The sequence below is a fragment of the Haemorhous mexicanus genome, chromosome 1 (genome assembly GCF_027477595.1).
Source record: "Haemorhous mexicanus isolate bHaeMex1 chromosome 1, bHaeMex1.pri, whole genome shotgun sequence".
Lineage (NCBI taxonomy): Eukaryota > Metazoa > Chordata > Aves > Passeriformes > Fringillidae > Haemorhous > Haemorhous mexicanus.
Window position 1 is genome coordinate 94955243 of NC_082341.1, and position 22480 is coordinate 94977722.

The 22480-nt window shown below is 37.3% G+C and overlaps 1 protein-coding gene across 4 annotated transcripts in view; it reads left to right on the forward strand.

Annotated features, from left to right (window-relative positions):
* The window catches only part of PTPN3 (protein tyrosine phosphatase non-receptor type 3), a 161558-nt gene that overhangs the window by 56369 nt on the left and 82709 nt on the right, over positions 1–22480 (forward strand). For all 4 annotated transcript variants that reach the window (XM_059856658.1, XM_059856649.1, XM_059856668.1 and 1 more), the window contains exon 2: positions 12061–12215. In XM_059856658.1, coding sequence (XP_059712641.1) covers positions 12061–12215 — 155 coding nt within the window. The remainder of the gene's footprint in view (positions 1–12060; positions 12216–22480) is intronic.

Consider the following 22480-nt stretch of genomic DNA (forward strand, 5'->3'; position numbering starts at 1 on the left):
CCAGCCTGTGATGGTGGAGGAATGCTCTGCCTTCCCTGGTCTAGGGAGGTATCTGTGCTGCCAGGGACATGGCTGTCAAGCCTGAGCTTGGCACTAAAGCTGTGTTGAATCCTGACTGGGAGGTTGCTTTTTGGCTCTTTGGGGGCTTAAGTTAATTAACACGTTGAAAGGAAGGAAACAGCCAAGAGATAGCTGGCACTGGGTTTGCAGTGGAGGGAAGATGCATGAGCATCTGTTTTAGGTGAATGCTTTTTGGAGCAGTCTCCTCCTAGTGTGGTGCACCATGGTCACAGGGTGTGTGTTAATCTTGTAAGGTGGTCAAAAAATTATCTAACAGGGATGTAAAGATGTAAATGTTTAGATTTTTCTGGTTTGAAACATACACTGTTTAAATACTGATGGAAAACCAGAAAGCACAAACTGTTTGCAAGCTAGGACGTGTTCTGTAGTATGTTTACTTTATTTTTTCTTTACTGTGTGGAGGAATTAGTTTCTCCTTTTAAAGTAAGGATGCCCAAGCACATGCAGGAATTGGAAAAATGTCTATCCAGTTTGGGTGGCAGTGTTGCTGTTTTTTGTTTGCCTATTCTTTTGTGCAGGAGGAGGAGGAATTGTGCAAAAGCTACAGAGCTGCAGTTAGTGCTACTGCAGGTCCTGGAAAGCAGTTTGATCTTATTGATAAAAAAATCCTTGTGATACTAGATGTTTTGAAGTCTGTGAAACAACCTGAAAAGGGAAGAAAGAGGTGTGCTTTGTTAAGCTTCAAATACAAATTTTTCTGTTAGTCATAAATGCGGGAGGAAGATGAGATGAAGAGAGGAAAGAATGGCAGTAAGCTGTTCATCTCTGGCGATTGTTTACAAAATGCAGTTGTTACTAGACTGGCTTTCCACACTGTGTCTTTGCTTTTTCTTCTTGACTTACAAATCAAATATAATGGGTTGGGTTGGATTGGGTGGGGCCCTAAAGATCACCTAGTTCCAGACCATGAGCAGGAATACCTTCCACTAGACCAGGTTGCTCAAAGCTCTCTGCTGCCTGGTCTTGAACACTTCCAGGGTGGGGCATCCACAGCTTCTGTGGGCAACCCATCCTAGTGCCTCACCATCCTCATAGTGAAGATCTTCTGCCTAATATCTAAACTGAATTTCTCCTCTTTTAGCCTAAGTCATTACCCCTTTTCCTATCACTACTTGCCCATGTAAAAAGTTGTAAATTTTCTGGAAGTGTTCATCTCCCTTAGTCCCCTCACAGGGCAAGTAAACTTCTTACGCAAACATCTTCAGTTTTGTTTATCTGAATATGTGAAAACAAGACGTTATGATCAAAGTATCAGGAGGTGTTTTAATTTTATCATGTTGTTTAGGTTTTGATTCTAAGATGCAAGACTTCTGCAGCACATTTTCAAATTCTTTCCTAAATACCATGAGGTAGAACTTTGTGTAATTCCTTCAACTAGTTTTGTGAGACTTGAGAGTCTCCTGAACTCATCATTTTGAACAGTGCTGGAGTATAAATTGCATTAAAGAGTTGCAGTCTTTAAAAGAAATACTTTTTTCTCCCCATACAGCCTGAAGTTCCCTTCATAACATAACTTTCAATTTCCAGATTGCTATTGTGTCCTTCCTTTTTCTTTTAAAGGAAGTATTGCTGTCATTTGATTATTTTACCGTTTAATCTTTTTCAATAGTATTCTGTGGTTAACTGCAGATTGACTGTGCTGTGTTCCAAATCTCTTTGGGGACCTTTGAAGCCATAGGTTTTATAACAGAAGTCTTCTGTCATGGTTAACAGAATATATTTCAAAAGCTTGCAGCAGTATTGCAGTGTATTATAAAATATATGAAACAGGAATGTATAGAAAACAGTTCAGTGAAGTTTTAAGCTTTAAGTTCTAAAAGAAATATCTGGGTTCAGAAAGATAATTCATAGTAATTCTGAAGAGTTTTTTGTTCATTAACACAATTTACAAGATAGGTTTTCTTCTGAGATCTGGAATGTTTTCTTGCAAAACATATGAACTGGGTTTTTTTTTGTTACCAGTGATAAGACGACTTCTTCCCGAGCTTGAATGGTACACAGTCCTCTGTTGTGTTGAGAAGCAGATTGAGTATTGCCCATAGTGGAAAACACTGGGTAACAGTGGCACGTCTTGATCCCACTACTCAACAGTGCCCATGCACGAAGGAAACTTCAGTCATCTGTAATTTCAGGCTATTTCTTAACAATCCAGCACTGAATTTTGTGTAGAATTTCTGTTTTCTTTAAAAGATGAGTTAGCTTTCTGTGGCATTAGTACTCATTAATACTCTCACATCCATGATTAAGATGTATTCTTTCCTTCTTTCCCCCTTGGCAAAAAATGGCAGTCACCACTGCCAGCAGCATCTTTCTGAGCTGACAGATTTAAGGGCCATTCAGTCCTTTTGTAGAAGAACAAATTCTTAAGTATATCCACACTCCAGTTACCTATACTGCTGCTTTTTCAAAGTTTTCAAAAGTATGCTTTGGCAATTATTTCTGTCCTGGTCCGTGTTCAATTTGTGGAGGAGGAAAGCGACCGGTTCACAAAATGTCAATAGTGCCAGCATCAGAAATAGTATGTGAACATTTAGATTCATAGCTTTGAGTCTATACTCAGTTCTGCCTACGACGTGCTGTTTACCTGCTCCTTAAAAAACAGCTTAAATTTCTTTTACTTTGTGAGGTACAAAGACATCAGTCCTATTGAAAAGACTGAAATCTTTGATAACTGTAGATTTGACATGAAAATGTACTGTGTTAATTGGAGGCAAAAATTATAAAAGGTCTCTTTTATTTGTCTGATCAATATGTACAGGAAAAAATTACTCTAGTCATGTATTTGAGATATGAAGAGAGGATTATTTTAGAAAGCTTGTGTTTGGGGTTTTTGTTAACATGCCTGTACTCATAAGAGGCATTTTCTGCAGTTTGTGATTTTCTTTTTCTTTTTTTTTTTTCTTTTATTTTTTTTTTTTTTTTTGGTAGGCCATCGTCACGCTATATTGGCAAATTAAATGCTTCAATGTATATCAGTAGTCTTTTAACTCATAGGTGGAGGACAACAGTTCAAAGTTGCTATCAGAAAAGAGCGTGTCTCACATAGGGAACATTACATGGGGACTGGATGCTTTTCTGACACTCTCAGCAACATTCTCAAAAGGGAAAATTGTATGTTTTGTTTGTTACCCTATAGGAGAGATAGATATTTATATTAACCTGTAAGCATAGTGAATAGTGTGAGATTTGTGTGAATAATCCCAGTTTTACTTTAGGGTATTTTTAAAACAGAAGTAGAACAGGTAGTTTCTTGACTGTTTGATTAGTATCATACTATGGATGTAGTAAAAACGTAGAATTTCCCTCTAAAAGCATGTTTTGGAAATACATTTTAATCCTTAAAGCTTTGTTTTTTTTTCTAGATCTCATCCTGAATCTGTCATGCAGATGATTATAAGTCTGCTTAAATATAACTGCTTTACTTGGCAGGAGAATTGGCATGATGGTTCTTGTTTCATGTTATGTGTCATACAAAAGTTTCATGACACACAGCTCATTGCTAATAGAATGAGGTATTTTTGTATTTTAGTTTTGGTATGATGATTAATTTGGTAACTAAGATCAGAATATTTAAGTTGCTTGTCTTTCTAAATTTTAGCAGTGAATGCTCATTTACTTGGTTTTGAAAATTGGAAAGTGTAAATTATTTATTCTATATAAACTCATTTATTTATGGGAAATGTTGATAGCTGGGCACTGCAGTGCTCAGCTTTCACTTTGACTCAGTGTTCACTTCCACTCTTCAGTGTTGTTAGTGTAAGGCACTACCAAACTGGGAAAGGTGAACTTTGGCTTTCATTCTGCAGTTTTTATTTTGAATTCTTGCAGTATTGTTAGTTACCTCCAAAAGGCATTATTTTGAAAATAAAGTAGTGGTAGCCCTTGCATTTTTTGGTGAGATGATTTTCTTTTGTTCTGTTGTCTGCTTAAAGCTGAGGCAGGCAATAGAGGAAGCCATAGAGTTCCTGAATGCTATGATTGGCAGCATGCAGGAAGTGAAGCAGCATGCTGTTTACTGTCCTCAATGACTGGCTGAAGGTGTTACTTTATAAACTTTTTAAAAAATAAACATCATAAAGATCTCTGACATGAGCACTAAAACTGCAAAAAATATGAAAGCATTATAAATGTGTCTTGTTCTCACCTGTATTTCACAGTATTTTAGCAGTGCAGGGAGCAGGTCTCTTGTTTTTTCTTCCCTCTAGTTTTTCTGCTCTCAATCATTCTGCATGCAGTAGATACCATCTCTTTACTTGTGCTAATCCTGTGTCTCAGGTCCAGCAATAATGCTTCATTCTCTTTGAAATGACACATTGGATCCTACAGTGTCTAACCTTCATGGTTTTATTGTATGTATGCAAAAGAGCATTTGTGAACTTGGCATGACCAGATTTATAGCCTGGAAGTTTGAGGAGTTATTCATACAATCTTGTTTGATCCTTGGCAGATGTGACCAAAATATTTACCTCAGAATTTGGAATAAAGGTTGTTAAAACACAAGATCTGAACAACACTGAAATTGATGGTCAGTACTGTTTTTCCACCAATAAGCTCTTCTAGAATTTAGTTACCTTTGGGTTATCTGATTTCAAGATTAAGTTTTCAGATAAGCAGTCTTTGCTGCTGAACATGTTGCTGAAAGGCTGGGATAATCCTTCTAACCCTCAGTCCCCCATGTAAAGGCTATTACTATGTAAAGAGTATGGTTATTTTGGTCGAATAATCTCTGTTACCCTGATGGTAGCCTGTTCTGTTTCTTCAGTCTTAAGAGCAAGAACTGTTGGGATGCCCGCAGCTGTGCATGTTTTACAACTTTTTGGGTAAAAATCCTTTTTGTAAATCTTTGCAGGTAAAGCACACCTTTTTCAGAAGGGGAGGGCAGAGAGAAAGAAGGCTCTCAGAAAAGTTGAAATGAAATCTTTGTCTCTAAAACTTGTATTGAAATGAATATATACGTATATGTATATACAGAACAAATGTTTGATGTGAATATTACCTTTTTTTTAAGGATAATTTGATCACTTAGTTTTTTTACTCTGCCACTGTAGGATGGTTGCCAACAGAAATAATGTTCCCAGTGCAGCTGCATGAGTGTATGCAGGTCCCAGGCAGCAGAACTGAAATAAGGATTGGTGGCTTACTGTGGTGCGTGGCTTTTCTGCACCAGATACTGCAGCTGCTCACCCTGCTGGCATTACCTTCAGTATGGTATTGGTTTAGTGGGATCTCAGTGGCATGTCAGTCAGGGTACAGTATAATGCTAGAACTGAAAGACGTATTTCCTCTCCCATCCATCTCTTCTGGTCTGTCTTTGACATTCATGTCTGGTCTTGCTGAATCCAGAGTTTAAAATAGCTGGATTTCCCATGAAAACACTTTGCAATATGAATTTACCAGGGTTGTGTTATAATGAAAAGCTAAATTAAGTTCAGGGAAGGCTTGCAAATCACTTAATTACTCACTTTTATGCACTAATTAAGCATCTAACCTCTTGTAGTAGTATAAGGATTTTTTAAAAGTTTATTTACCTGCATATATTGGATTCTCTTCTAAGAGGCAATGACTACTGTAGATAGGTAGGTACCTGATTCCTAGACATAGGAACAAATCTAGTTTATTTACTATGGCTTTTAAAAGTGAAATAAAAAGCTAGATTCCAGTTCTGTACTGGTTAGAAGAGGAAAGAGTATTCACAATTAGTTGTGGTCTGGTTTTTGTTTTTAGAATGAGTCTTTCTTCCTTGTACCTACCTTCATTGAAACTAAAATGCTTTGAAGTACATTCTAAATAAACAAATAGAGGTGTCATACTGTATATGGTCTACCCTGAAGGCTTATTTGTGGGTGAACTCCGGCATTAAGGGCTATTAAATGAAGAAGAGGTATCATTATATTTTACTGTGGAAGGATGTTTTCTCTTTGCTCAGTTCTGTACTGGTTCTGGTAAATTATGGGCTGGCAATATGTGTTATGCCTATTTGAGGTATAACTTCAAAATGCCTATGTTGTTTGCTTATATGGACTAATTTTCTGTGAAGAATCTCTGCCTATAGGTTTTTTTTTTGTTTTTTTTTTCTTCTGGAAAACCAAAGATGATAACTAGAATGATTTAAGCCTTATTAGTTCAATTTTTGATATAATTCTTACTTTGCTAAACCTATTGATTGCTTAAACGGCAGATAAGTAATTTTGCTGTGCTTGAAAATATCATAGGTGTCATAGCCACTGGAAACAAATCTAAGAAAGCCAAATCTTTAATTTTATTAATGCTTGACTTTAACTTTGGTGTGAAGAGTCTCTATTATAATGAAATTGCTGTCTTTCTTAAAGAGCAGTAGTTTGAAAACTTACAGCTACTGCTTTGGAAGTTGTGTGTGTATCTACACATATGCACCAAGTTTCAATATGGATATTAACCTTTATTCCTGTTCTAAGGAAGGCCATGCTGCAACAAGTCTTTTATTCTTTGTATTTCAGTTTGGAGGTATTTTTATACCATAATCTGTAAGGCTTAATCATCTAAGGCTTTCATGCTTTTTCTATATTTATGGTTTAATTGCTTTGGATTGGATTTTTTTTAGCTTTTATTTTTCCAAGTGATGTGAAGTTTCATCGTGTTGCTTCTGGCTTCCACACTTACTTTCAATATAACTTACATGAATATGTCAGGAGAATTTTGTGAAGAAATAACTACAGATAAGGATAAAATGGTGATCTGCACACGCTGATCAAAATAAAGTTTATCTTTTGCTTTGGTTGTTGCTTTAGCAATGCTTGGTAATTTGTATTGTGGTCAATACCTCTTGGGATTTTCCCAAGAGAAATAGAAGGGCTGAATTTTTTTATTGATAGGGAGGCATCTAGTTTCTTATTGGGAATGTAGAAAAGATGAGGCATTTCCTCTGCAGAAAGTGGAAGCAGAATGTGGTTTTCATACGTAGTGAGTTAAGGCTAATTCTTCTAGTTAGAAAATCTGTCTGAATAATTTAGTTGTCATTAGGATGCACTGATGATAGATAGGGCTTTGAGGTGTGTAAGTAATTCTTAACTACGTGGGCTGATGCATGCTGAAGAGCATTTGTATCAGTTGTCTTAGGATATACATTGTCACAAAGACACCTTTACTTTGTTATACCGCTTTCCATTCCCATGTCAGTTATTTTAAGTACCTTTAAGTAAAGGAACCTTTTAAGTAAAGTTATTTTAAGTACCTTTTAAGTAAAGGAACAGATAACCATAAAATGTAACTGTTATTGAAAGGACACACAAGACTTGACCATGTCATTAGTACTACTGTTTTCCCCTTCCTTGTCAGAGGTGGTCACTCAGAAAATGAAAGTGGTTTGGAAGAACTATCCTTATGTATATGACATTCCCACAGATTCTATAATATATATGATTTTTGAGAGGCCAACATTTTTAGTCAAGACTGTAATAAACTGAGAAAACTTAGTGTAGTAATCTCCTCCTACAAAAAACATGAGAGTACCCATTTACAGGAGTAAATTATCCCTATTGACCTGAAGAAGTGGAGGTAATAAATAATTAAAAAAACCAAAACAAAACAAAAACAAAAACCAAAAACCTCAAACAATCACAAACCCAACAAAACTAGTAACAGTTATACACAGTGTGATTTTATGTAGAAGGTCGTTGATTGTATACTCAGCAAATCTGCCCTTGATTTAATTACTTGGTTAAAAATAAGTGAATGGCAGTTATAATGGAGTCTTAAGCTTTTTTACCAGCAATTTCCAAGCAGTTGGAAAGAAATCAAATGCTGGTATGGAAAAGAAGTATTTTTAAAAGTCAGTCTTCAATACAAAAGATGAGGAAAACATGTTGTTTTTGTTCTGCTTGACTGCAGCTTACTGTAGGAGAAGGCATGCATAACCAAACTTGTCCAGAAATGTGTTTAATGTACTTGGAAAACATTAACTTCTTTCCATAGCTGTACTTGTATTTGTTTCTCCTGTAAGCTTACTGCATGATTTCATTATGGGATAGAATTCCACATGTTTGTTTTATGCTTTATAACTGTGAAAATAACTGTGTTTTGTTTGTTTGTTTAATTAAAATATACCTCCCAGCTTCCTGGATTTTTATAGGGAAAACATGCTTATTTTAGGGAAAGGAAAAAAAAACATTGAAGTACTGACTTGTTGATAATATTAAATTGCCCTACAGGTTCTTAAAATTTGGTTTTATTTTTGAATCAGCCTCCTTCCTGAGGCTACAAACAGGAACTGAGATTTGCATGTAATGGTTGGTTCTGGTTGCTCAGGACTGGAGGGTGATTGCTAGGGCTTAAGAGCCCTTGTCTTAGAAGCATAAGGTTTCTGGTTGTGCTGGGGATCTCAGTGGTCCCTCTCCCTTCCCCAAAAGCAGTTGCCATTGCAGGTTACTTCATATGCTGCTACATATTGCACTTATGGGGTCCATAAGCCATTCCAGTAATCTGGCCTGATTTAAAATACAGCTTTAAACAGCTCATTTATGGATGAAAGTCATGGAGCAGGTGCCAACAACTCAGCTGCTCACCTGTCTCCTGTTCTCCTTCCCTTGCCCTTTAGGCTAGGGATTCTCTAAGTTGTTTCCTTGCAGACTTGCTGAGCATGTGGCACGCTGAGGTGGGACATGCAAAGTGGTATGGGCAGGTTCCTGTGGTGTGATACCTGTAACACAGCTCCCTGAGGAGCTCACTTGGCACAGTGCTGCTCAAGGCCATGGAGGTAGGAAGTAGAAGGTGTGGCTTTCTCTGCTGGGGACTCCAGCTGGTGGCAGTTCCCTAGGCCTTGATTAGTCCCCTTGAGCTCCAGTTGACTGATAGCTGTGGCATCCAAACACTCAGCCATTTGTCCCTGTCTTGGCACAGTTCCTGCTGTCAGCTGGCTTTGTTGAGGACAGCCTCAGCTGGTGCTCTTTGCTGTAAGCACAAACCATGAACTCTGTGTTCCTGGTGTGATTTTACATAAAATGGTAAAAATAAAGGAATTGCAGGTTTTCATTTGTGAACCCTATGCAAACTGGTTACAGTAGCAGGTCTGAATTTCTCATGAATAATTTCCAATTTACTGCTTCACTTGGGGCATTGGGCATATAACCCTGCATCCAGCAGATCACCTGAAGGTGTTAAACCAGAAGTAACTGAAAAACTAGCACAAGACTACAAATTTCAAACTAAGCACCTCTCATTTTATGATGAACTGCTGTATGAAAGTATGTGTTACTGTTAGCTCTTGGATAGCTTAGGTTATCCAGGAGACAGGCTGCGTTTCCTCCAGAGGGACCATGGTATGAAATGGACCTGTGATTACTTGTGCTACTATGCACAATCACTTAAAAAAAATCTTCAGTTTGTTTTATTCAGGTTAATTTCTTTGCAGTTATAGGAGTTTTCTGTATTTGCTGTTGTTTTTTTCTTGTATTTTTTCTGGATTGCAAGCACATATGTATATAAATATTATTGATGCTATTTTATTGGCTTCTTCATTTGAAGCTCAAACAAGTGAGTAGCAAGACCTGACTATATTGTAACACTTGAAAAAATAATGCTCTGCTGGAGAGGGATTAGTGTTAGTTATCAAAATGTCTGAAGGGTCTCCAAGTGTAGCTTAGCTTGAAGCCTATTCTGAACTAGGACTTCAGGTGCTGAGCACTGTTTGCTCCCTCTCTCTGGGTAGATAGATCCGGTGCTGGAGACTCCTGTGGACTGTTGCGCTCTGCTGAAGCCTGACGAAGTTTGAATATAATTAGGGCATAGAGAAAGGGAATGGTAGAAGTGTAAGATAGGTTGGGCATTATAAACAAAAGGGTCAAATAGCCTATGTTCCCAGGAATGGAGAAGTCTGTGTGCTGGGAAACAGCACACAGATTAGGTGTTGCAATGCAGACCTAGCCCTTAAAGACAGGCTGACTAAGCTTTGAATCTGGCTACCAAAACATTCTTTCATCTAGTGGCTGGCCCACAGTGAAGGATAACCTTCCACTTAACCCATCAGTGGACTAGTGGGTAGAGAGCTATTTCTGCAAATGAGAAGGTGTTTTTTGCCAGCTGAGGTGGAGAGTAAAGACTTTGTAGTATAATTCATGTAGTCACTTGACTTTTTGGTGAAAGGTGAACACAGTGCTGAATAGTTTAAAACTTAGCTGCTAGAAAATTAGAGAATGTGAGATTGAACTACAATCCTAGTTTGTAATCAACTTTTTTGTATACTCTTATAATTGGGTAACTGTATGTTTTATTTAACAGCAACCAGTCCTGAATTACCCCATTTTCTGGATTAAAAAAAAAAAAAAAAAAACCCACAAAACAAAACCTGTGATTAAATGCAGACAGTATATCAAGAAAAAATTCAAAGAAGTAGGAGTGTTTGGTGGTTTATATGGAAATATTGTTCATAATTCTCCTAAAGATTGCCTCTTCCTTTTTATCCCCTCATTTAAAAACAAAAGAAAAAAATAAAGGGCCAGAGAAAAGAAACATCTAAAACCCCCAACCCACACATTTTCTAAGGAAAAAAAATGCATGCTGGCTAAAAAATGAGTCTTGATAGCTTACAGTTTTGATTTTAGAAAATATACAATGGTGAACTGTCAACTGGCTGACAAAAAAAGCCATGAGAGTGTTGTTGGAAGTGTTGAATGCTAATGTGTGTCTGACTTCTGAGCTGTCTGTGAGAAGGCAATTGTTTTAGCTGCTTCTGAGTATAGATTACACTGAGTTGAGTGGAGAAGGATCACTGCACTGCTTTGTTGTCTTTGCAACCCCAAAAAGACCATTTTATACAATTTTACATTTCATGACTCTTCATGCTTATCATGTTTCCCTTTTCAAAGAGATAAGTAGTAGAAGCAATGCTTTGGTATTTTGAGGGATTCTTTTTTTTTTCTAAATTGTTCAATTTCTGTAGCTGTGTAAAGGAAAAGCCAGCCTGTGTTTTAAGGCAGATACACAAAAAAAGGGAGATAAAATAGTGCTCATATAGGTCCCATCTAGCTTGACCAGCAGTCTGTGTAACACTCATATTATACAAGTCCCTTTGTAGCTGTCCCCTTATAAGTGAGGAATGGTTTGGTAATTGGTATGGTAATTAACCTGGAAAACTATCTTCTGCTTCGCTTGCCAACTGGCTGTGATGTTAATTGGTAAACTGATCCAGTGAAGAGAGGCTTGAAATGTTTACAGGCTTGTCTGAATTTAATTCACCTCTTATTTCAATGAATGGCTTTTTTTGTTTGATGGGATGTTCTTTTGTTTGTTTTAGTTTGTAAATACTGGTTCTTAGAGTTTTGGTTTTCATTAAGAGTTTTTTTTTAAAAAGAAAAAAACCTAAGCAACAAAATAAGTGTTTTCTTGTGGGGTGTTCTTCTTTGATATTAATTTCTGGCTTCATGAATTTATGTATGCTAGACTGTAAAATATTGACATGTTTTAGGAGTTAGTTCTGCTTGCCTTACATATGGTGTTTGCATATATATTCCTGAAACAAAGTGTTACTTGATAGAACCTGATTTGCATTAACTCAAGACTGTTTTGTCAGCTGAGAGCAAACAGAATTATTGTAGTGGAACTTGTATTGTAAATCGAGAAATATGTAGGAAATGTAAAAGGGGGTGAGGGGTTTCCTAGTTACAGATGATAAAAACTTGTCTTGACGTGTCCTTCCTACATTATAGTAGGTGTTTGGGTTTTTTTACTGATTTAAGCTAAGGCAATGACTCATGCCTAACCCAGGTATACATTGCAGGGATTACCTGTAATTCTCTTGATAATGTTCCCATTTACAGTATGGGAACCCCTCTATGTTTATGCATTTATGTTCTGGTTTACAACGGGCTAATTTTACAACTTATTCTTTTCTATAAGAAGCATTTTTTAGCTTGGGGTGTAATGAGGTCTTCATGATGTTTTAAGTTACTCTGAAAAACAAACAGAGAATTATAAGAACTGTCATTAAACATAATTTTTGTTTTATAGGTTATTCTGCAATAGTTATGAACTCCCGTTTACGAGCCTTAGGTGGGAGGATAAATAACATACGAGCGTCAGAGCTACCAAAAGAGAAAACCCGATCAGAAATAATCTGTAACGTCCACTTTTTGGATGGCTCAGTACAAAGCTTCAAAGTCAACGTAAGTTTGGAAAAATACTTTCTTTTTAAATACACTGAAATTTGTTTGAAAGCTGCAGATGAAATATGGGACCCTGAGGCATGGTATCTCCAAAAGATGTTAAAGATGTAACTTTGTCATAACAAATTGCAGAATTACTGCTTATGAAGTGGATTTAAAAAGTGCTGTTTTAATTTACTTTCAAGCCAACCAACTTCAATGTCATAAAATCATGGCATGCAGATTGTGTCTGGATAAAGGTCTTCTGTATAATACGGGAACCACGAAGAAACAGATCTGGTGATCTGTTATCAACTATGAATTAGTAATTCATATTTACAGGAAACTCCTGAAGTGGGATATGCTTCTCCTTCAAAGGACTAGTAAAAAGAACTCCTCCTGAAAGAAGGAATCCTTATAAATTCCTGTAGGGATGTCAGTACATATTTTTGGAAATACAAAGATGATGTAAACAGTGAAGACATTGTGGCTCAGTAGGACTGTTCTGTTCAGTCTTTTGTACTTCAATACAGTCTCTTTATTTGGGTGTGGGGAGGGAAAGGGGGTTAATGGAGGTTTATACTCTGTAATTTTAGTGTATTTTATTCTGCAAGGATTATAACTTTTAGTAGTGATTTAAAATATCAGTTCATTTTTGAATGAAAACAAGGGAAACTTCTCAGTCAGCTTTCAATAGAATTATTTGACCATGCAGAAAAACTGTGGATAAATTTAAGTAGAATTGTGTGTAAGATTTTTTGTGTATTTCTTTATGTGATAGTTCTTTTATCTGATTTACCTTGTTTGAGAAGAAGCATTTTGCTGAGGAAGCTGTATTTAGATATCTTAGACTACGCTATGCTTTCTAATAGGACGTTCAAAAGTGCACCCAAAAGTTGTATTTTCCCAAGTCTAATTACAGTTCTCTGCAGTTTTTTGGACTCTACAGTTCTCTGATTTTGTTTTTTAACTTTTTCGGTTGGATCTTAATTGAAATATAAATTATCTGATAGGTTATTAAAAAGGTTATTTCACCATAGTATATCCAGAATTAGTCTCATTTTAGTATGTATTTTGCATGCCAAGTGTTCATATATGTGTGGAATATTGGGGAGTGGAGTAGAAGGAGACTGAGTAAGAGAAGGACCAACACGTTAGTATACAGTTTCCATTGTTTGTCTCCAGCATGGCCTAGGAATTGTCTTGTCTGTCAGTGAGCTGGCATAATTGCCACTGCCCTGCACAAGGACCTGTGTAATGTGAGGAATTCAAAATGGTTTTAAATCCGTGCATACTAGTATATTTGTTCTTTGTAAACAGATTTGTAAACAGATGTTTACACAGATTTAGGTGTAGTGCTTGGCCTGAAGTCCAGCGCTATACAAGTGAAATTTGCTCCCCATTTCCTCCTTTAGGCAGTGAGTGCAAAATGGGAAACAATTAGGAAGGAACTGTGTAGACCTTAAAGCAGCCTTCTGGTACCTAAAAAAAGCTGGAGAGGGACTTTGTACTAGGGCATGTAGTGATACAACAAGGGGGAACTAGATTCCAACTGAGAGAGGGTAGATGTAGATGAGATATTAGGAAGAAATTCTTTGCTGTGAGGGTAGTGAAGCACTGGAATGGGTTGCCCAGAGAAGTTGCAGCTGTCCCATCCTTGAAAGTGTTCAAGACCAGGCTGGATGAGGCTTTGAACAACTTGGAGAAGTGGAAGGTGTCCCTGGCCATGGTAGGGAAGTTGGAACCAGATGATATTTAAGGTTCCTTCCAACCAAAACCATTCTATGATTTTTTGAAATTCTGAACCCAACTGATTTCTCTCCCTACCTTCAGCGTGTCCTTCGGGTACCACTGCTGGTTACCTCCTCCATCAAGGGCCTCCTTTATTGCAGCTGTGATGCTGAACTGTTCACTGGGGTGATGTAGGACTCATTACTGCTCTACATAAAACAAGCAGGGAGTGCAGCTACCCTGCTGTGTTATGGACTAAGGAAAGGGTTTCTCAGATTTATGTTCTTTGAGTACTGAGCTGGTAATGAGGGAGGCTGCACTTTTCTGTGAGGATGGCCCTTCTTGATTGTCTAACCTTGATATCAGCCTAAGAATAGGCTTTGCCACACTCTGGTATTGTCGTAAGGTCCATTTTTTAAAAGGATTTAAAACCACCTGCAGAAAAATTCTGTATCCAAGTTCTGTTTACATTAGTAGAAAAATTCAGCCTGACTCTGTGTTTGTGTGTTTATTTTAATTGCCGACATAATTCAGTTTTATCTCTATGAGCAAAGAATACCTTGGGTCTGTGCTCAGTCTGGGAGTCAGCTGGTTATGAACTGAAGAGCATGTACTTATTGAAAAACAATAAGTTTTGCTCTGAACAGATTTTCCCCACTAGTGAAATCTTTCTGTGTTGCTTTAGAGAAACTGTTTCTTGTATCAAGATGTTTTTCTCCACATTTAATTCATTTCTGGATGACATGTTAATTGACAGTTCCATATTTTAAAGAAATGTAATGTGCATATCACATGGCATAATTATCCAGAAGACAAATTAGCAGAAATGTATTAAATGATGTAGTAGTACATTATTAAAATGAAGGTGCTTTCTGAAGTGACTAGACATAGATACAAGATACATGGATAAAAATACCTACTCTGTCTTTTGGATATTTTAAGTAAGTCTTCTAGGTTTTTTATTTCTCTGCTTTTACAGTTATTGCTGAAATATGTTGAATTTTTTTCCTCTGTCAGAGTTTGAAGAACTAGACCCGAACAGGATCACCTCTTCTAAAGCATAGAGTTCAGTGTTTTCTCTTTAAAAGAACTTCAATATCATCAGTGGAAAATTAAGGCCGGGAATTATTCAGGGCTGTTTGTGGTCTAGTGGTACCTGGTTCTGATCTGTGAAGGCTCAAAGTTTGGATAGATGTTATGCTTTGAACTAGCATTAGGCTAATTTTTACATATGCATAAGTATGCTTTATGTTCATTGACATAATTATATTTTCCGTCAATAAATAGTAGAAAGTAAAAGTGGAGAAGTAGAATACTTGAAGCTTGGCCTTTGTCCATATAATAGCATAAGAGGAATTGGAGAGTTCTCCCATTCTAGAGACAGTGGGATGGAAACAACTGAGCATTGCTTGTCATGTAGCAGCTCCCTGAACACAGAATTCTTACTGCAAAAGGATTTCTTTCTTTCAAAGTCATAAGGGGATTATGTAGGAGAAAAGAAATCTACATTGAAGAAAAAAAATCTCATGGGTAAGAAGAAACTTTAGATAAATTTACTGTAAATTTAAACAAATGGATATTCCTGTGTTGTCATTTCTGTTATCTTGTTGACCATGTGCATATGCTCAACACTACAAAATATGGGGTGGATTTAAATTTAATAAAAAGATAATTGATTGAATAGTCTAAACTTACAACACTGATAACAACTTATATATTTTGGAATTTTGAACTAGTACTAACATCTTTAGAATGATGGTAGAATATTCATGTTATCTCAAAATTCTGAATCTTTCAGAGAATAGAACAGGGAGAATAGAGATAAAACATTTACTTCATTCTCTAGGAACAAGATCTTTATAGAGCCTACAGAGCTGATTTTCATCAAATTTTGTTACCAAATGGCATGGCACTTTTGTAATTACACCTATATGTTTCTTTCTTCTTAATCATTCTGATGAATGATATTTCAGATATTACTTTGTTTTCCCAGTGGCTCTGTCTGTAGGAGGGTGAATAAAAACTAAGTATTGTAAAACTGGAAAAAGGAAAAAAGAAGGTAGATTTTGCATATGGATGTAACCAGAGGAGCTTTTATCTGTTGAGAAACCTGAAGATAGCTGCACAATTTCCTTTCTTAAAAGTTGTTCTTATTAATCATTTATCCCAAAGAATATTGGTATTCTGACCAGCTGTAAACAAAGACTTCAATTGCAAGACAGCAGTGCCGTTTTTCTCCTGGACTTGTTACTTTGGCAGAGTAGTGAAATGATGGGCTATTTTGTTCAATGTTTTTGTATAAAAGTGTTATACCACAGTTGCGGTGAATCTGAAATTTGGATTCATGGTATCACAAAGAGTTCATCAGTATAACCTGTGGTATGTGCTGATCTTAGGTCATCATTATCAAGAACGTTCACATGGGAGAACAGACAGACACATTCCACTGCCTTGCTTACAGTCCACAGAGTGTGTTAACTATGCAAGGCTGACATGGCCTTTCTTGTTCCACTGTTATGTGTTTCAGTACTTAGATGGAACATGTCCAAAGTCCAGGAAAACAACAGAAGGTGCATGGAAGCTGAGAGTTGGACATGTTCTTTCAAAATCACATTTGAGGCAAAGACTTAACTGCATTTACTGCTGAATGTTGCACTTGACTTTAATTATATCCAGGCTTTCTTGAAGCCTCCCAGTAAATTTCAGGTGTTTCAATTTTATGCTAAGGTTGTCTCATCTCTGTCCCTGTTGTCACTTCTGTCGTGTTCTAAGCTGTCATTCTGATATATAGAGAATTTGCTCATATACCATGTATGAGTGTATTTAATAGGTATTTATTATATTATGTATATTACATTATGCTATAATGCAAATATGTCTGTAACTTTTGATATAAACATATTTTCTGGTTTTGCTCTACTTTGACTCATTTACCAGGAATGACCACTTGGGAAGGATCTCTCAAGTAAACTGACTTTTGAGAAGGTATAAAACTGACAGCAGCAGATCACTTCTGAATTGCATTGTCTATCAGTTAGTTAATGTTTTTGTCTTATTTCCTGTGATTTTTGCTTTTAGACTAGTTGTCTTTTAGTAATAGTGTTTCCTTCTAGAAATAAAATTATGAGGCTATAATTATTCAAAAAGTTGCATGAATTGAAGCTTGAATTGTAAAGAATGCTTTTCTTTCCTTCCACCTCAGTTAAGTTTCTTCTTCTGGTATTTGAGAAGCAATATGATGGTTAAAATGAACACCCACAATTATTGTGGTGGTATATTTAAAATAATGGACAGAGGTACAAGTCTTAGAGGTTCTTTTTGACTGTGGGGTGTGAGTTTTATGATTTTAAACCATTCATAGAAAAATGCAGTCTTGCAGAATTTTGGTATATCTGTCATCAAGTTTTCCTTCTTGGTATTGTTTGATAATACAAGATGGTTTAATGCTACTCTGTGTCCCTGCATGTTGAAAGAACTGCTGTATGAAGTTTCAGGCTGGCAGCAAATATTTAGTTTTGTATTGAGTCAGGTCAGTATACTCTACTGGAAAGCAGTAAGACAGTATGAAATTTGATGATGCCTCTGAGGACAGTGAGAAAGTGATCTGCCTTACAGCAGGCTTGTTAGTCGTAGCCCTTTGTGGGGCAAGGCTTCATAATAAATGCTGAAGGAAAGAATTAGTGGAGGGGAAATTTTTCTAAAGTTAGAATGGAATGACTAACCTCATATATATGTTTGTTTTAAATCATTTTTGTGAGGCAGAGGAAATGCAGTGGGTTAAAACTCTGTCCTTGGACAAATATTTTGTATGACCTTTATGTAGGAAAATACTGTGCTAAAGTGTATGGAATCTAGAAACCCTACAGGGTGGGCCAGACTTGGCGGAGGAGGTGGTGGAGGTAGATCTTGGTGAGAAGGAGATATTAAATAGTGCAAGGACATTAAAGGGAGTTCTTGATGGTCAGATTTCCTTTATGTGTTGCTCTTGAAACTTTTTCAAAAAATCAAAAATATTAAGTTTGAGGCCTTATTAACAACGAAAAGATACAGAAATATGAGGTAGCAGGTTATCTTGAACAAGGAGTAATTGCAGTGAGGGAAATCAGTAGTGTAAACTAATAGCTTTTATGAGATGAGGTAATGTTTTTTTAAGCTCAGTTTTCCATTGCAAACAATAGAGAACAGTGGCAGTTTGCAGACTGAGCTGCTCATGTATTACTGTTCTGAAAAAAGTGAGTGCTTTCATGCACCAGGCAAGAATCTTCAGCCAGTGTCAAGGAAGTATTAGCAGTGTTAGTCTTGGCATTGAGGCAACCCTCCAGGGAATGTCACATGTGGATCCTGGCCACTTGCAGACAAAAGGGGGAAGTTTCAGTCAGGCAGGCTTAGAAGGTAAAGCTAGACTGCTCTGCAGAAGACTGGACCTTGGGAAAAAGCCTGTTCTGTTTATTCTAGATGAACAAAATCTACCACGGTTGAATGAGAGCATCAGGTTGGTAAATAAATTCCAGGAAGAGACAAGGACAGAGATAGCAGAAGAGCAAATTAGCTGTGTGTTAAATTACTGTGGAAATGAAAAGAAAGTGGTAGCACTGTGTTCAGGCTCATGCATCTTTTAGGACCAAAGGACATAGGCTGTCTGGTTGCAAAGGAGTGTTACAGGCTAAATTAGGAATGGATGACATCAAACAGCACGTGGAGGGCAGTGGGCATTGTGTCTGAAGTCAGACTGAATTTGCAAAAGCTTAGATGGTGCTTAACTGGAAGATTATCATTACCAGAGAGTGGGGCAAAGCTTCTGCAGAGGACAGGGAGATATGCTTTACATTGCATTGTCCTCTGAAATTGTCACTTGTACCACTTACCTTGTAGAAGTTAACAGCCTGAAGAACTTTACTTGCAGATTTACCTCTTTAGTACAAGGTTCTAACAATTTCCCCCTGAGTTTATGCAGTTCTTAGGGCAGTGAGTCTTGATCACTCCAGGTTCTAGGCAGTATTTGACATTAAAAAGTAATGAAGAGTTTTTTTCTCTTCACTTGTTTAACTTACTAGAAGTTGAATTTGACTAATTTAAATTCCCTAAATGTTGTAGGAACTTGTTGTGTCATGAGTAGAATGTAACAGGTGTTAATTATGAGTGCTTTAAGTATTAATTTTTGGCCTATCCAACATAAGTTGTAATTGATTTAAAGACAGATTTAAATCGAGGTGAATAGTGTGTGGTAATGAGGTGGTTGATGCTAATCTTTTAACACTTCAGAATAAGGATTGGTAGATATCATGAAGGTGAAATAAATAGGAAGTTCTTTTCAGGTGGAAACACACAGTCTTCTTGAAAATGTTCCTTTTCAGCAAGAACTTTGAAATTCTTAAGAGTTTGTGTCATTATAGCAGTGCAAGCTAGTGAGGAAAACACATTATTTTTAAAATTACACTATAGAAAAACAGGAGCTTAATTAGGAACGTCTTAAATATTTGTCTTAATGGTTGATAGGGTTAAGGAGAACTTGATTCTAATGCCCAGTGTAGCTGGGCAGTGTTCATGTTGGTTTTGCCCTCCTATGGCACAGGGGAGTGAAAATAGGATGTGTTGTAAAGCACCGGACACATTGTAATATTTGAATATGCTGTGGCTATGAATTGTATTGGAATGGATGTCAAAATTCAGAAGCTCTGATGCTTAACCTGCCTTACTTTACACCTAGGTCTCAAAACTGTTAATTTCCAAAGTTGAAGATTGTGCAGCATGAGTTGTGTGGCCATTTCTAGGTATATAGACCGAAAAATAATTCAAATGTTTCTTAAAGCAATACCAAATTTAAGGAAATAAACATTTCATTGAAAAACAACAAACCCCCTTATAACTGGGAATTTTAACAAGACTTGAACAATTTAAAAAACCATTTTTATTTAGCTTAGATTTCTTGACTGGGTGCTTGATCTAGGCACTGGGAAAAAAAACTGTGCATTTAGTACCAGAGGGCAAGAACTGGAACCACATAGAAGCAATGCTGGAAATTATTTTTTTTCTAGGAGATGTGGAGAGGAAGAAGAGAAATAAATAGATGTGTAGGTAGATGAGACTGGTACTGGCTGAACAGCTGGGTTTAGGGTTGGGAGACCCATGGGAACATTGCAAAGAGAGAATTCTGCTGAGCAAGATGTCATAGTGGGGAGCTTCCTTGTCTTTACAGGGAACAATGAGAAGTCTTAGCAATTCATACATGCTGGGGGAGAGGCAGGAATGCAATTGTGAGGGGCTGGGGAGAGAGAAGGTGAAGGCATCTGAATTGGGATGAAAGACTGGAAGCATGGAAATTGAGAAAGGAATTTGGAGATAATGCTGTTGTGAAGAAAGGAGACCAAAAGGAATAAGAAGTGTTGAAATTGAAACTAAAAATTAGCAGAAGAATCCAGCCTCTGTGGTCTTGTTCCTGCTCCATTTGTAATGAAACATGATATTGCTGAACACCTTCTTTCATCAGTCTATCCCACTCCTAGTAATAACTGCTTTTGGTCATAATATAACTTCAGGAACTCGTTTAGGTGCTTTCAAAAGTGCACACCATAGATGTGCAATTAGGCTTCTGAGTTGTGCAGGTGTTGTGATGACACTTGAAAATGTTTTAACTTTCTGCTTATAAAAAGCCAATCCTGGGGAAATGAATATGGTCAGTGCTAAAGATGAGCTTACTGATGTCAGGAAATGCCCATTATTTCAAAAGGTGCAATCTGCTATTTCCATGGGGCCCTCTTGTGTACACATATGGATTATTTCTGATGGACAAATGTCAGTCTGCATGGTGGAGGCAATGCCACTGATGGTGCTGGACTGGGCTGCCTGACAGGTGCATGGTGCCATGGCTTCGTGTGACAAGGAATGCATGGGTGCGTGGCCCTTACCTGTCACTGGCAGTTCTATTTCTAAGCTGGATCTTAGGCCTATGCTATTTCAGAAAAAAGTGGGATTTGATCATTGCTGTGGTTTGACCATGCCAGCAGGCTGTTTGAAAGGTGGGGAGTGGAAATGTGCAGCTGGGGTAGAAGGAGGGCGCAAAGCTGCTGCTCTTAGTGGCCACGCAGCCCTTACAGGCCTGTGTGGACTCACATTTATTGTGAGATCTCAACTGTTTTCTCTGAAAGTTAAATAAGATGGGAGAGTGCTGGAGAGGAAAAGCTAGTCTTAACATCTGGGTGTTGCCTACATTGTTCTCTCCACATGTGACTTTACTCCAGAAAAATGGTCACAGCTTTTCACCGGAGGCCAACAGCCTGATATGGTAACACTGAGCATTCAAGTTATAAATGAGCTGCTAGGAGTTCTGCTCTAGCAGTAGAAAATGTTGAATAATATTCCATCCTCCAAAATAAGATGGGGCAACTGAGTGTCCTTTGCTTGAAATTTTGTTTTTCTTTTCCCATCTTTTTAAATGGGAAGAATGCTCCTATGAGGTAAGGAAAGGCTGTGGACTATGATGCGGTTTAAAGCACTCAATTGCAACAGTGTTGTACCCTATTAAAAAAATTATAAAAATCTGTCTTCTGAGCAGGACTTACTGGGCTGCTCTATTATAAAAAAATGTTAAGCAAAGAATTGAATTGGCTTATAAGTGAGCACTTACATACTGAGCAAGACATGGGCCAGCTGCAGTAATGTTGCTTATACATTAAGTCCTTTGTGTCAAGAGATTATTTTCAAAAAATCAAGTCTTTTTCTTAAGAAATTGGAACATAATAAAACCAGAGCTGAATTTTTAAGAAATTTGTTTAAGAATAAACTACTTGTCTTTTGCAGTTCAAATAATTTTCCTCTGAGTTTTTGTTTGTTTGGGTTGGGGTTTTTAATGTGTGCAGATTATTTTGCTTTTAAGAGAGATGTTTGGAAAAATATTAAACTAATTAGGAAACTTTACTTTCTTTGATTTTCTTTTGTTCAATTAAAAAAAAAGCAAACTGGCCTGATTTCTGCTCTGTTCATCAATTCTGTATATAAAAATCTAGAGCTAATATGCTGTACAGCTCTGCACTCACAAAATACTGTCACAGGCAAAACAGACTGAACTTGGGGATAATAATTGAATTTACTACAAAAATAATAATCAGAGCAGGATAAGAAGTAAAATAAATCTTAAAAGCACCTTCCCACCACTCATCCCTCCTGCTCAGGCTCTATGTTCTCCCCTGCAGTGGCACAGGAACACAGGGAATGGGGATTTTACTCAGCTTGCCACAGGTTGTTTCTCCTGCTGCTCAGGGAAAGGAGTCCTTTCCCTGCTCCACAATGTGGTCCTTCCCATGGGAGACAGTTCTCCACAAATTTCTTCAATGGGCTTCCTACTGGCCACAGTTCTTCACAAATTGCTACAATATGGATCACTCTTCCCCGAGGTGCAATCCTTCAGGGTCACAGGTTCTACCAGCAAACCTGCTCCAGTGTGGGTTTCTCTCTTCATGGGTCTGCAGGTCCCTGCCAGGAGCCTGTTCCACCCCTGGATTCTCATTGATTCACAAGCTCCTTTCAAGCATCCCTGCTCTGGCGTGGGATCCTCCACA